Below are 16,826 nucleotides of genomic sequence, written 5' to 3'. Positions count from 1 at the left end.
ATGCCCTCTAGAGTAAAGAGTGGTAAACAGGGGTTTTTCTTAAAGTGGGGAAGGGAGTTGAGTTCAAAAATAGATATGTCTTTTCTTTTGTACTACAAGTAAGAGATTTTTATTATTTGTAAAAAATGTTTTTTAATGTTTATTTACTTTTGAGAAGGACAGAGAGAGAGAGAGACAGAGCGAGAGCAGGGGAGGGGCAGAGAGAGAGGGAGACACAGAATCTGAAGCAGGCTCCAGGTTCTGAGCTGTCAGCACAGAGCCCGACGTGGGGCACAAACCCACGAACCATGAGATCATGACCTGAGCCGAAGTCGGACGCTCAACCGACTGAGCCACCCAGGCGCCCCAGGAGTAAAAGATTTTTAAAACCGTGTCAGCCTCTATTAGGTTCGTCCACTCTTTCTCACTGATTAAGCAGAGTCAGGTGATGATATCTATATTCTTCCCCAACAGAGCCTTGTGTGAAACAAGTGCTTCCCCCCCTGCCAGGATGATCCATCTGAGCTCAGCAGAGTCCTGTGGAAACAGGGCCCTGGAAGACAGACCAACACACGGGGAAGTGAACCTGGCTCTACTATCCACAGAGTATTCTCAGTTAGATGCCACTTGCAGAGTTCTTCACAAAGGCAGTGTGGGATCGATTTGTAATTGGTAGCAATGCACGCCATTTGGGAATGCAGACTGCAGACATCCATCCAAAAGGTAGGCAAAGCTTGTGAACGGCTCTTAAAAATTGCCAGTGTACTTACAGTTTTCTCATTATTTTCAAAAGCTTCTCTTGCTTCTTCAAATGTGCAGATTTCTTCTTTGCATTCACGCTCAATGTTGCCCTGTCTTATTTCTTCAAAAAGTCCATTAGCTCTTGGGTAGCGTTTCAATACTGAATTGGCTTTTTCTCCTGTGAGGAAAACTAAGGAGAGAGAAAATAATAAGCATAAAATTATAATTTAAAGAAACACGTGGAAACTTCATACACAAGGTGAAAACGGCTGGGTGCTCTTTAGAAACCACAGCCAACATCCTAAACCTCTTCCCGTGAGTCAGCAACAAAGTAACATTTAGCTCCAAACCACCACCTCTGCTGTCTTCCTCATCACGTGAGCATGTCCTTTCAGTAGCAGTTGCCCTGGGCAGGGACAGTGACATAATTAGCTGTTAGATTCAGACTTTAGCACATTCCTGCCAACCATCGGCGTTTAAATATAGTAATAGCGATTCCACTGCTTATACTCACTGTTGTAAGTGGATTACCTCCCGGGCATTCTGCTGTTGCACAGCAGCAACCGAATCAAAATCCAGTCTCCAGACTACCAGTCTTTGTCCCTCTAAATAAACCTAAATAAAGCTGCAGCTGACCTAGCAACATAAACCCAGAGAACCCCTGCTTGTATGAAGGGAAGGGATGACAAAATAGCATCAAGAAATTAAGATAAATTTGGCCATAATTCATTCCAAGGAACACTAATTATTTTGTTCTAAGTACACTTAAAGTAAATATATTGTGATATTTTAACGTATTTAACCCAATTTCACTGTCCTACAGAAAAAAAAAAGAAAATTCTTCTGCATAAACACTAGAGACATTTCGTATAAACACTCAAAATGCACATTTATGATACCCAGTAAAATAAATAAGGTACTAGTTATATGTATACTTATGGGGAATTATTTCTATTTTAACATACAGATTCATTTTATTTTTGTAATTTTTACATTTATTCATTTTTGAGAGACAGAGAGAGACAGAGTGTGAGCGGGGAGGGGCAGAGAGAGAGGGAGACAGAGAATCGGAAGCAAGCTCCAGTCTCTGAGCTGTCAGCACAGAGCCCGACGCGGGGCCAGAACTCACAAACCGCAAGATCAAGACTTGAGCCAAAGTCAGATGCTTAACCAACTGAGCCACCCAGGTGCCCCATACAGATTCATTTTAAACTATACTTCAATTTCACTTTTCTAAAAGTGTCATACTTGTTCATATAAATAAAATGCTACAAGAATTTAATCTCTGCTAATGCAAAGAAATCAGAAAACTCTCTAATCTTACTAACATAAGAGAAGGCATATTACAGATAATTTTAAGATATTAAAGAAAAGTCTGTATTTTACAAAGAACATTTTGAAGTAAATGAAAAATGAAAAACAGTTAAGTGCTCCTTTAAAGATGGCAACAATAGGGGTTCCCAGGGTGGCTCAGTCGGTTGAGCATCCAAGATTTCAGTTCAGGTCATGATCTTGCAGTGTGAGTTCGAGCTCCGCATCAGGCTCTGTAATGACAGTGAGGAGCCTGCGTGGATTCTCTCTCTCCTCCTCTCTCTCTACCCCTACCCCGCTCACTCTGTCTCTCTCAAAATAAATACATAAACTTAAAAAAATTGTTTTTAAATGGCAACAATAGCAATGAATTTAAGGTTTACCTCATTATAGAAATGTGTATTTCACTTTACAGAAGATATGGATTCATTACTTAGGATTCTTCAAAGTATCCAAATTGATACCAGATCGAAAACTATGAGCGGCCTTTCATAAGACTTTCCTTCCTTCTACACCTCAGAAAGAGAACTATCTATAACAATGAATTACAGAGTCCTAGAATATCATTAAGAAGAAACTGTAAAAAATAAAAGTTGTGGCAAGTGCTAGAAATGAAACTAAAAGGGTGCTCTGAGTTGGAAAATAGCAGTGAAATTTTTTAGCACTACTTCTCACAGTGGCAGCATGACAATTCCCTGCATGAATTAAGTCATACAGATTGCTGGGCCCACCTCCCGAAGTTTCTGATTCCGCAGGTCTGGGGTGGGGCTAAGAAGCTGTATTTCTCGTAAGTTCCCAGGTAATGCTGATGTTGCTGGTCTCACTACCATAGTCTGAGAACCACTATCTAAATGTGAGCTCCTTAGAAAACTAGTTCTGAGGAAGGTGTTTATGGAATGTTGGGATTAACAAATTTAACAAATCTGTTACTGTGTGACTTTTGAGGGTCCTTAATATATATTTAATCTGTATCTGCAAATCTCCAAAAAAGGAATACATTTGTCATATTTATTTGAATATGGGCTCCTCTGAGCCCTTTATCAAAGGACATTTCACTGAATTAACAACTTCCTAGCCATTGGTTATGCCCTCTGAAATGACATACAATTCCCTTCCATGGAACAGGTCACCTAATACATGAAGATGGTAAATGATTTCCCCTGAAGTTTCTCTTTTCCAGGATAAACAGGTCTAGTTTCTTCATGTGTTGGGCACATAAAATGGACAGGAGTCTCTGGACTATCTTTATCTCATAAAATACAGTGTCCTACTCTCAGTGCAATACTCCATAACATTCCTTGTTTTTAAACACAATGTATTAATACAGTCTAAGATATCCCTGGCTTTTGGGACAGTTTTCTTTAAAATAAGCCAATCAACAACAATGTATTTTAAGATTTTTAAGAGAAAAAACTAAATTCTGCTCAGAGAAAACTTTCTTTTATGCTATCTACATGGAAAAGGGGGTCAAGGAAAGCAGGTAACTCTTGTAGCCAGAAAGCAGGCTAATTCAGAAGGTTAAACAACTAACTGTAAGTAAACCTATAGTAGGACACAGCTCTTCTAACCCCAGTCTAATCAAATTACCAAGAACATTCCACAAACACATTCTGTGTATTTCTTGTACTGAGAGGCAAAGTAATATAATACTGAGAACTCTAGAATAAGCTGGCGAGTAAATTTTGTTACTTGCCAAATCTGGTCAATTAGAAGATACTACCTGGAATAAGAATCTGACCCATAGGAAAGACACTTATAGATTAGTTAAGTCTGCCATATGCTAGGGAACAGAAAATTGTGGTAGGGCCTCATCAAAGCAATTTGGAAATCTAATGAACGATACCAGAATTAAAATTTTTTTCAATGTGGAAACAAAATAAAGGAGAAGGTGGCAGCTTGGACCTATAGGAGAAGATCAGACTATCTTTTTTTTTTTTTTTCAACGTTTTTTATTTATTTTTGGGACAGAGAGAGAGACAGAGCATGAACAGGGGAGGGGCAGAGAGAGAGAGGGAGACACAGAATCGGAAACAGGCTCCAGGTTCCAGGCCATCAGCCCAGAGCCTGATGCGGGGCTCGAACTCACAGACCGCGAGATCGTGACCTGGCTGAAGTCGGACGCTTAACCGACTGCGCCACCCAGGCGCCCCAGATCAGACTATCTTTTCCGAAAATACTGGGCATTTCCTGTGATGCAAGGGCTTGTATTTGGACTTCAAAAACTAAGGCAGTGATGTTTAAAACTAAAGTTGATCACTTCCCTCTTCCTCCTTCTCATCAAAGGGTGTGAGTCAGCCCACAGCTGTCCAGAATCATGTGTATGCCTGTATCAGAGATTAAATAATGTGACAAGTATACAGAATGAGAACACAACACTGAGGTGTTATTCAAACATGTAATTTTCTCATTAAAGGAAATAAAGAAAAACCTAAAATGTGTTCTTTAGGTTCAGCTGGGAAAAAGCCTTACTAAAGAAAACATTTAAATGTAAGACTGACACATTCACACCCACCAAATAAGTATATTTATCTTAAAAATGTAACTACTTTTTCATGATTTCAAAACTAATAGCTCTCACCTGTGCTTTCTCTTCAAAAGAAAAGAATAAAAATAAATGAGAATGGCTCATGTAACTACCTATATTACTGCCTTAAATAAAAGAGGTGGTTGTAGAATATATTTCTTAATGCATTGTAGGATACTAAAACTGATATTTTAATGCCAAAAATCTTTAGCCAAGTGCAGTCACGTACAAAGATTTCCTGAAAAACAGCAGATGATAAGGCCTGAAAGTTAAGAACCACCTTTGAAAAATCTCTACTCTAATTATCTAATCAGTTCTTTCACCTTGGGTCTGATTTTGCTAAAGGAACCACTATTTAACATTACAAATGTTGACATTTTTCTCTTAGGTGAACAAAATTCTTTTTCTTAGGAAATATTTACTGAATACAGACTATGTACAAGGAGATCATAGCAAGTTACAAAAATGACTAGCAGAGGCCTCTGCCCACAAGGTTCTTCAGTGTAAACGATAATGAAGATAAAAGAGATATACCAAGAACTCTAATACAAGACTAACCATGGTGGATACTCCTCAAGGTGAGAAAGCAGGCATAGTTCTATTGGGTAGGTATGTTTAGATGACCTAAAGGACCCCTGCAAAGCTTTTTTGGTCTGGCCTTTTTAAGGACTGGTAAGATTGGGATGTGCAAAGATGGTGAGGAAAGACATCCTAGGAAAACAAAACAGTGCGAAGGCTTGGAACTGAATAAAACAAGGGACATAAATAAGGAACAGTGAGTGGTCAATAGGTGCAGAGTGTAAGAATCAAAATGGGAAGTGAAAAATAAAATTGGAAATGGGGGCCAATAGCCATATCATGGAGGCACTTAATATTAAGCTAAAATATTCAAACTATTTGATGGCATTCAAGATTTTAGACCAATACTTCATTACTTAGAAAAATGTGGGGCGCCTGGGTGGCGCAGTCGGTTAAGCGTCCGACTTCAGCCAGGTCACGATCTCGCGGTCCGTGAGTTCGAGCCCCGCGTCAGGCTCTGGGCTGATGGCTCGGAGCCTGGAGCCTGTTTCCGATTCTGTGTCTCCCTCTCTCTCTGCCCCTCCCCCGTTCATGCTCTGTCTCTCTCTGTCCCAAAAATAAATAAAAAACGTTGAAAAAAAAAATTAAAAAAAAAAAAAAAGAAAAATGTATAAATACAACAGATTTATGGGTAGGTTGAAGAGAAAATTCAAGGGAGAGAGGCTACGTAAGAGGCTGCTGACAAGAGACCAGAATGAGAAATAATGAGGCCATGTGTTAGAACGGTGGCAACAGGAATAGAAAGAAGGGGAAAGATAGGAAAGATATGGCTATTGGGCAATTTCTTCAGCCACTACACCTACCATGCACCTTATCCCTCCATTCAAACCAAATCTTACCATTCTCCATTTGTTTCATGCCTAATTGTGTACTAATATTTCATCTGCTTAATGAACTCCTATTCTATTCAGATGTAACAGCCTCTAAAAACTTTCTCCAGGTTCTACTATCCGTGTCATTAGAGGTGCTACAGACTCTAGGTATTTGCATATAACTCAATTACAGCAAGTAATTAAACTATATTATTATTTTTGATATGCCTATCAAAACTCAAGACTGTAAGCTTCCTGAGGGCAGAGTCTGTGTATTAGTATTTTGATCCAACCGGTCTTTCATAATACCTGGTAAAGAACTTGGTAAGAATAGAATTTGATAAGCATCGAATAAATGAAAACGCACAATGGGAGGAGCTTTAAGACTAAGTCACTAGAAGCTGAGAAACCATGGACTGTGTCTCTAATTATGAAGCAGCACTGCAAACATAATATATGATTGTGAAATAAATACATTTAGGGCAAAGTTTCTAGTGAGACAGCACTTGAACATCCTTTTTTAGCAAGAGACACTATCTTTTGAAATGTATAGGATACTTCTATTTATGCTCCCCTTGGAGCAACATTTTTTGTTCTGAAATAATCATATGATTTCCCCTAATAGTTATGTAGAAGTGGAGTAGCTAGACACATACTGTTTGGGGAAGAGGGCAAAGCCAGATGCTTCTTGGTTTGGCAAGGAACTAGCATACTGGTACCCAAACTATGCACCAAGGGCCCCGAGGGTGCTGCAGCAAATTCATGGAGAATGAGCAGATATTTTGTATTTCTGAAGGAAATGCATTGATATTCGAGATCTGTTGCACACCACACAAACTACCAGCTTAAGGTAGTTAACATTTTCATCAGTAGATAGTTCCAATATTCATTTCCTTTGTGAAGATGGATTTTCAGCTGTGCTTAAAAAAAACATACCGGGGCGCCTGGGTGGCGCAGTCGGTTGAGCGTCCGACTTCAGCCAGGTCACGATCTCGCGCTCCGTGAGTTCAAGCCCCGCGTCAGGCTCTGGGCTGATGGCTCGGAGCCTGGAGCCTGTTTCCGATTCTGTGTCTCCCTCTCTCTCTGCCCCTCCCCCGTTCATGCTCTGTCTCTCTCTGTCCCAAAAATAAAAAAAAATAAAAAAATTAAAAAAAAAAAAAAAAACATACCGTATGGGGGCGCCTGGGTGGCTCAGTCGGTTGAGCGCCGACTTCGGCTCAGGTCATGATCTCGCGGCCCGTGAGTTCGAGCCCCGCATCGGGCCCCTGTGCTGACAGCTCAGAGCCCGGAGCCTGTTTCGGATTCTGTGTCTCCCTCTCTCTGACCCTCCCCCATTCATGCTCTGTCTCTCTCTGTCTCAAAAATGAATAAAAACGTTAAAAAAAAATTAAAAAAAAAACATACTGTATGAAAAATCAATATGGAACAGGAAATGGAGGTGACCGTATCCAATACGATTCCAATGGTTAGGGAAGTTGGACAGTGCCCAAGAGGCACACACATCCTGTAAGTAACTGCATGCTTATTTAAAGTTGAAATAAAAATATTCCTTTCTTTCAATTTAGGTATATTACTTTTCCAAATGGCTACTAAGCTGTCAGGATATAAATACTTATTAAATTGTTTGGACCTAATTACTTAATAAATGGAATTATTAGGCATTTATTTCAACCTATGGCTGCTATGAAAAAAATCACTCTGACAATTAAAGGCACCATAAATTCAGAAAGTTTGGGAAATTCCGGCCTGGAGACACATGGAATCTTGCCATTGGTCTCCCAAATCTATTAGGCACTCCAAGCTTAAACGGGTGGGGAAGTTCCTTCTCTGAAGAAGGAAACAAAGATCCTTTGGAAGATTCAATGTTACAGAACCTCTCATATAAATTACTCATAAGATTAACATCACTAGCCACATCACTCAGTCATAGATTATACTAAGTTAGCTCTTCCTCAGTTAGCCACCCTGGTTCTAGGAGTCTGCCTGTAGAAGAGACCAGAGATATAAAAACTGAAACAACAAGGTCACTAAATGGCTGAAACACTGGGAAATCAGGCCTACTGTATTATGGAGTGGGCACAGGTAAGTGAAATGCTACATAAAAAGGTTCGCTTTTCATTTTCTAGCACTGCTAGAAATTACTGCCAGCCCAGCTAGGGCAACTTATGTCTCAATTACTGTGGTGATTCCTTTAGTGTCCCTGGAACTGTTCTGGGTACCAGAAAGCCTGGTTTAGGTGCCCGGGTTTTGATGTAAGACTACATACTAGCAACAGTAGCAAGAAGATCAAGAGTAACAGAAAATGGGGACTTTGCACAAACTAATCCAGCATTCCATTATCTTTTCTTCAATGCAAGAGTCAAGACCTACTCTTCTAGACCTAATGTGTAATCCTAGAGTTCTTAAATTTCCCGTGGGAATGGGGTTTGACAGGGAAAGAAGAAAGACATTCTTGTATTACCAGGGGCTGTGGTTGTTTGAGTAACAAATGTGATCTCACTGGTATCCCAAGCTCGTTCAGCGGTGGACATCAGTTCCACATTTATAAAGTTAAGAAAAAGTTGTTAGAGTAGACAGCTATGTGAGAAAAGCAAAAACCCTAAGCTTGCTTTCTTCATCTGTGAGATTGAAATAATAGCACCAATCTCATAGTTATAAACGAAGTCATGTCCATAAGATACTTTGCTCATGGCTTGGCAAAGAATGAATGCTCAATAAATAGTAGTATGAATTGTCACTGTCACAGTGGCAATTAATCCATAAAAGGAAAAACAAGAGATCTGCCAAACTGATAATAAAAATACAGTCAGAAAATACACAATAAATTAATAAGGATAGGGTTAACTTGCAGGGAATCTGTATGCTTAATACTAGGGATGCCTGGGAGTTTGGTCTCCTAGGTCAAGTTTGGAATGAAATGTACTAGCTTTATAAAGTGCTGTTTTAAGTCTGAAACTCTCTTGGAGGCACTCAGCACTAGTCTGGACTGTTTATTAAAAATGTACAGATTGATGGTTTGCATCTGACTTAACTAATTATGCAGCCTACTCTCAGCTCTATGATCAGTAGAGTAGCAAAGATTTTCAGTAAACGTGTGCCTTGGCTCCCCAGAAACCAAGGTTATCTTAGACATATCTTGGTGGTTCACAATTGAAGACAAAGCATGTCCTCTGTGACTAAAGATGGCCTTAGGAGCCATTTTTCTCCTTCTGCACCATACCTTTAGCCACTATTAAAGCCTTATGAGAATTTCATAGGTTCTTCCAATTACCTAATGTTGCCTAGTGGCTACAATATACTTTGATGATTAATAAATATTTGGGAGATATCATGAGATTTTAAAATTTCAGAAATTCAGGGCACCTGGGTAGCTAAGTCGGTTAAACATCCAACTCTTGGTTTCAGTTCAGGTCATGATCTCATGGTTTAAGAGTTCGAGTCCCGTGTTGGGCTCTGCACTGACAGCATGGGGCCTGCTTGGGATTCTCTCTCCCTCTCTCTTTGCCTTTCCCCTGTGAGCACACACACACATGCACGTACTCTCTCTCAAAATAAATAAACTTTAAACAATTTTTTCAGAAATTCTTCAGAACGTAAATTAAGGTCTATTTCTAGTCCTGATTTATAAGGATCTAACACTTGTAACAAAATCATAAGGAAGCACCCTTTACAATAAGTTATATGCTTACTTTTATTAACTTCAAGTTTGATCAAGTGTACGCGGACAGCCTATCATTATTAGAATTTTAACAATAGAGGTGTGTGGGGGGCTTGGTCGGTTAAACTTCTGACATTGGCTCAGGTCATGATCTCATGGTTCATGGGTTCAAGCCCCACGTCACACTTTGTGCTGATAGCTCAGAGCCTGGAGCCTGGTTCGGATTCTGTGTCTCCCTCTCTCTCTCTCTTTGCCACCCCTCTCCTGCTCATGCTTTGTCGGTCTCTCTCAAAATTGGATAAACATTAAAAAAAATTTTTTTTGAGAATTTTAACAGTAGACCACAATGAAGCTCTTAAGGCTAGAATAAGAAATGAAATTAAACACAAGGGGCGCCTGGGTGGCTCAGTCAGTTAAGCGTCTGACTCTAGGTTTCGACTCAGGTCATGATCTCAGTTTGGTGAGTTCGAGCCCTGTGTCAGGCTCTGTGCTGACAGCGTAGAGCCTGCTTGAGAGTTTCTCTCTCCCTCTCTCTCTGTCCCTCCCCTGGCTCACACTATCTCTCTCTCAAAAATAAATAAACTTAAAAAAAAAAAAGAAAATTATACACATGACATATATATATATATATACGTATATATATATATATATAAAGAGTATCAGGAATAGCTACAACAAAATATACTGAATAATTATTTTCTATTCATTTTGAGGTTATCTGATAGTTCAGGTAGCTATTCAATATTTTACATAATCCTTGTGATAGTAATATATCATTTATGCAGAAAACACTCAAATAAACTTAGTCTCATGAACTCAGAAACAAGAGATGACCCCTTAAGGTCTTACATTATAATTTATCTTATGCTTTACCTACAGGAAGCCCCAGCTCCCTTAGACTCATCAAGGATCAAATTATTCAACCTTCATCCATAAGCCTGACTATGAGACTTGAAAGCCTCACTGCACATTACAGCTAAAAGGTAGAAGGGGCAGAGGTGAGCTGAACTAGATCAACACACGGACAGCAACAAGAAGTGAAAGCTGATTAATCTGAAGGCAGAGGCAAAGACAGAAGACCCTTTGAGGGTTATTTAGAGTAGGTTCTAACCACCTCCCATATTAACAACTCCCAAAGCTGTGAGCATCAGTGATTATGTTTATAATGAATCTGAGTTACTAAGAAAGGGCCATATGATGTTCAGGATATTGTTTAGGAAGGAAGTAGATTATAGGGTCTGTTTTAGAACTAGTTCCATAAAAAAATGCTTTTTAGAAAGTTTTTTTTTAACACTTATTAAAACGGTAAGCATCAGAGATCTGCAAAGTCTATTTATTCTAATGGAAAGTTTGTTCCTAGACCATGTCTGTAAATGTTGGCACACCAATGACTGAGTCTATAATAGATCCACACACTAACCAGGAAGCTGTTTTTCTTTTCTGAATGAATTTCTAATATCCTGTTTAGTTGTGAATTTCTCATAAAAGAGAGAATATACTAAACCATCCACTTATTTGAGCTTTTCTGTTTGTCACATAAAAATTGCCTTTTGAGACAAACTTTTTGAAGCCAATATCCATTTACCACTTTCAGCAACCGTGTACTGAGACCAATGAAACTGCAGCAAATGATAGGAGTGTGATATGGTGAAAAGGTCCTTAATTTGTACTCAGAATATGCAGATTCCTGTTTCAGGTCCAGCACTAAACTGGCTACATGATTCTGAATTTTCTTGCTTAATTTATCTGGGCCTTTCTCCTAATTAGTGAAGCTAAGGTGTTGTATATGATTTCTTAGGCTCTTTCAGTTGTAACTCTGAAGAATTTTATAACTGGAAAGGTTTTTGTTGAGTAGGAATAGTGTATCTTATCCAAATCCTTTTGAGATATTAATACGCTATTTACAGCCAAGCAAACACCATCCCCCCCCAAACCATAAGTATGTAGGTAAGTAAATAAATAAATAATAAGAGAAAATCAACAAGGCATGCTCCCCAGCTAACCCCGTGCTCAGGTTTATATAAAAAAAAAAATCAAGTGTCATACTCATAATTCCTTGTTTTCTTGTTTGTAAGCCATTTTGTACTATTATTTACTCAGTTGGGCATGCATACAATGCCTTCAAGGTTTTTTCTGGCTGAAAAAGGTATTAAATGGTATTTCTTATCACAGACTGATGGAAATAAGTTTCCCTAGGAAAACAAATTCCCACATTCCAAAGTGACATTTCACTTACTAAAAAACAAAATTATGCAAACTAAAAAGATGCCAGACCATCTTCCTATTTCTTGATAAGGTGAAAAAAATAAAGTGTTTCCCAATTATACTTCACCTCTGTAACCTATCTGTAGAATTTAAAGGTTAATTTTTTTCATAGCAGGTAGGTTTATAATTCAAAATTTGTTGTATGGTGGTGTTCATGTACCCAATAAAGATATCACAAATGTATAGCTTAGTTAGAATGGTATGTAGAATGTACATGTTTTCATGGAAATTAGGGAGCTGAAACCCATATAAGAAATCAGATATTTAAAAAATAATTTGAAGTGACAGGGCTGAGCTAGTCAAAGTGGGAAGTCTCAGGGTTTGAGAGAAGAAATAATTGTTGCTAGTATCTTTAATATCCCGAAGCTGCTTCTTAAGGACAATGTGGTGGTTATAATCTGTACCTAAGACTTGAAAAAATATGTATCTTTGTGCTTCCGGAGGTATGCAACAAAATACCAGATGATACCAGGCAGGTTTCCGGGAATAAGTGTGGAGCAAATGCCAGAAATGGATTTCTATAAAAGAGAAAACAACAGAGGTAATGTATGTCTATAAAGTCAATATTCTTTAAAAACAAAATAAACATGGTTCTCCTCAGAATGAGTCTTACTAACTCAATATGGTTTTCTTAAAAGCCAAATTTTACATCATATATTCAGATGTCTCTTGTCCAATGATTTTATGTATTTTCCTTAATGTTTTATTTATTTTTTAAGAGAGAGAAATAGAGTGGGAGTAGGGAAGGGGCAGAGAGAGGGAGACACAGAATCTAAAGCAGGCTCCAGACTCCAGGCTGTCAGCACAGAGCCCAACGCAGGGCTCAAACCCACGAACCATGAGATCATGACCTGAGCTGAAGTCGGACACTTAACCGACTGAGCCACCCAAGCACCCCAATGATTTTATGCTTAATAAGGAATAATGAGATACAGAGAAATGGTAAAACAGATTCTCTCACAAAGAAATGTAGAAGGCCAAGTTTTCTTTGAAGGAATTTATAATTTATAGCTCCTTATTAAAAAATTCTTCATGAAATGGTAGATGGCAGCACTCAAGTCAAAATTAAGCACACAATCAGGTGAAATCATCAAAACAGAAGAATTCCAAAGATAGGTATTTGTCCTATCACTAACGTCTTGATTGTATCAGCAAGAAGATCATTGGTTTTGGTGTTTACACTTCTTACAACCATAAAAATTTCTTTTTAGTTTATGGATTCTATCTACATTGATTACAGTTCTGTCCCATATGGAAGAATATGGAAATAACTATAACTGATAATCACCATTTAATGGGAAAAAGAGATGTAGACAGAACTCACCAAATATGAAATATGGTATTAAATACCTGTGTTATAGTGAATGCTTTACAACTTGTCAACAGACAGTGTAATACCACCCATGTGATAGTCAGCTGTAATCTAGACTGTAGGAGTGGATAAGTGTCCTAATAGAATACATTCTACAGTTAATCAAAAAGTCACATTTCAGATGGCAAAGATTGCATTCAGCTACCTTTTTCTTCTGCCAACAACAGCAGAGCATGATGGATTTAAGAAACAGACTCTCAATGACAAATTAGTGCCTTTGTTAATTAGCACACAGATTTCAGAAATGAGTTTTTACTGGTGAAATTAATACTGTTTATATGTGAATTTTCTCTAGAAATGAAAGCAGAATGCAAACTTTTGCTTTCTCTATCTGAAGGGGAGGTGCTACATACCAGGAGCACTTTGTTTTCTTCCTTTCCTGTAAGGTGGCTCCTCAGGGACCCTTTAGAAAAGTCGGTGCTTCACTGAGCATACTGGAAACCACGGACCCATTTCAAACCCTTCATTTTACTGACAAGAAAACTGAAGTCCAGAGGTTAAGTAACTTACCCAAGGATACAGCTGCTTCATTATAGAACCAGGGCTATACCTTGGTTTCTAGAACCATACAATGCTCTCCTTTAGACTCAAGTTACTTCTATGAAAAACATCATAATATGTGAGTTATGGCTTATGTCTAAAGATTTACTTTCCTTTATTCTAAACCAGTGGTTCTCAGCCCAGGACAATTTTGCACCCCCAGGGAACATTTAGCAATGTTTGGATACATTTTTGGTTGTCACAACTTGGAGAGGAAGGAACCACTGGCATCTATTATGGAGATGCCAGTGATGCTGCTAAACATCACTAAACCGCTGCTAAATGTCACTGAGTTGTACACTTTAAAAAGGTCACTTCTGTGTTACGTGAATTTTGCCTCAAATGAAAAAAATGTCAATAGTGAAGCCTAACTTATGTACCAAAGGTTATTTTCTTGTTAAATAGGTAAAAGGCATCAAAGACAAAAAGCATCAAGCATTACAATGAGATGTTCTGTTTTGTTTTGTTTTTTAAGTAGCTTGACCCTTCAATAGTTAACTCATTTTCCTAGTGGGAAAGACTTGCCAGGAAAAAATAATGGCTGTTGTCAACCCCAAGCAGATCTGTATTACTGTTATAAAATTATGAAGATAAGGGTTTACGATAAATTGGTGACATCATCTAAACTGCAGAGGCATGAATATGCTACCGTAATAAAGAGACTCTGAAATTTAATATAGGCCAGAAAATGAAATAATTAATTGTCTTTAAATGTGTGCCTTTACTTGAACTATAAACCAGGGAGCTGTGAAATAAAATTAGACACTACATTAAGAGACAGTCACTTTACAAGGCTTGTCAGTTTGAATGTTCATTCTCTGTTTGACAATATAGAGCTGTATGCTCAGAGTTAAAGTTTAGGATTGGCCTCAACTGAACAGTAGTTCAGCACTGAATCCAAGAGCTTAGAGACAGATATACTGTGGTAGCTGTAAACCATCTTTCTGTCCACTAAGTCTTGATAAGTGGGGGAACATCTCTGGGTTTCTTGGGGTAAAAGGAGCCAAGCACATCCAGGGACCCAATGAAATTATGCTGCTACATTTTAATAAAAAAAAAAAACAGAGGCTGTAACTGGCACATTTGCCACTTTTTTTTTTATAGCACAATGATATGTTCATGTATACTAGAACATCAAGGACATTAAGCTACCATTAGGTATAGAATATGATGACAGAAACGGACTTTTTCAGATTAAGATTTTACAGACCCTGGGTAGGGTAAGAGCTATTTTCACAGACTAAATAATGAAAGAGGAGAAACAAAAAGTGCTAAGCTATCTTCATATTCTTATTTTAATTATTCTCCACAAATAAGACCTGTCTGTTTGCCATCATTCAGCTCTTCCAGACATTGTTCTCTATACAACAAAGCAAAATTAACCCTTTTGAAAATTTATGGCTAAATATTATTCCTATTTTGTAAAACAGGTTTGCTATTATTGAGACAGCATAATGAATTTCTACCATAAGCACTGTTCCTAACGTAAAGACAGTAAATTTAACAATCAATAACTATATATTAGACTAATAAATACCATGAACTGCTGCTAGAGCACTTAGAACATACAGTAAGAGAACTACGTTCTAACAAAAAAAGTTCAGATGCAAAACAGGTATGACTTAAAAAACCACATTTGGGGCACCTGGGTGGCTCAGCTGGTTGAACGTCCAATTTCGGCCTAGGTCATGAACTCACCCTTCCCAAGAGTTCGAACCCTGCGTTGAGCTCTATGCTGACAGCTCAGAATCTGGAGCCTGTTTCAGATTGTGTGTCTCTCTCTCCCTCTCTCTCTCTCTCTGCCCCTCTCCCACTCATGCTCTGTCTCTCTCTCTCTCAAAAATAAACATTTAAAAAAATCAAATTCTACTCAAACATTGTACAAAACAATAACCTCCAAAATTTTTAGCAAGAAAAATCCCAAGAAATTGCTTTGTGGAGTACTGAGACTTGTCATTTTGTCATGAATATACCAGTTGCTCAGGGGGTGGGAGGTAGAAAAGGTAGAATAAAGTTTTAAATTTTTTTTTCAACGTTTTTTATTTATTTTTGGGACAGAGAGAGACAGAGCATGAACGGGGGAGGGGCAGAGAGAGAGGGAGACACAGAATCGGAAACAGGCTCCAGGCTCCGAGCCATCAGCCCAGAGCCTGACGCGGGGCTCGAACTCACGGACCGCGAGATCGTGACCTGGCTGAAGTCGGACGCTTAACCGACTGCGCCACCCAGGCGCCCCTAGAATAAAGTTTTAATTTCCATCTGAAAATAATAAATACTCGATCATTATGTACATAGTATTTTGTGAGCCTATTATACACATTTGTAAAATATTCACATTCTCTTCTTTGTGCAAATAGTAATTCTCCACTAAAATCTTATGATTTTATTCATACATGCTGTTCCTTTTTGTAACAGCATCTCCCCTTGTTGTCTCATACTATTCTGGTGTTCCATAATGTATTATATTCTTCCTGTTAAGAAAAACCACAACGACAAAAACGTATCAATCAAGAAGGGTGGCTTTTACCAGGTAAGTGGTGTCTTAAGCCTCTAACTTTAGGCACCTCACACTGTGGGCTGTGTGCCCTGCTGCTCAGAAGACTTTGATATTTGAGGCACTCCACCATCTGATACACATGTTTTAACTGTTATCATAAATGGTGAGCCAAATTCTCTTTGCCCATCTGTCCAGTCCCCCATGCTTCAAGAAATATATGAACGTCACTGTAGATCTTTGAAAATATTTTCTTCCAAACTTTTCAAATCAACAGATAGCTCCTAAGTTTTTAATTGACTTTATACACTACTAATGACTAGGGCATTCAGAACATGGTTTATTGAAAGAAAAGAAAAACTGCATAGGACATAGGGACACCTAGGTTTGCGTTATGGCTCTTCATTTTATACAATGTGGACTTCAGATGTGACTTTCTCTCATGACCCTCAGTTTTATAATATATAAACTAAAGATAATATCCCTATTTACATCACAGAGTTCTCTTACAACTCAAGTAAGATAACATATGAGAAATATCTAAGAGCTAT

At 38.4% G+C, this 16,826-nt stretch overlaps 1 protein-coding gene across 3 annotated transcripts in view; it reads right to left on the bottom strand.

Annotated features, from left to right (window-relative positions):
* The window catches only part of PRRG1 (proline rich and Gla domain 1), a 496,749-nt gene that overhangs the window by 64,903 nt on the left and 415,020 nt on the right, over positions 1-16,826 (bottom strand). For all 3 annotated transcript variants that reach the window (XM_058714385.1, XM_058714386.1, XM_058714387.1), the window contains exon 3: positions 750-910. In XM_058714385.1, coding sequence (XP_058570368.1) covers positions 750-910 — 161 coding nt within the window. The remainder of the gene's footprint in view (positions 1-749; positions 911-16,826) is intronic.

This window comes from Neofelis nebulosa, chromosome X, assembly GCF_028018385.1.
Source record: "Neofelis nebulosa isolate mNeoNeb1 chromosome X, mNeoNeb1.pri, whole genome shotgun sequence".
In the NCBI taxonomy this organism is placed as follows: domain Eukaryota; kingdom Metazoa; phylum Chordata; class Mammalia; order Carnivora; family Felidae; genus Neofelis; species Neofelis nebulosa.
This window is presented reverse-complemented; position numbering and strand designations above follow the sequence as displayed.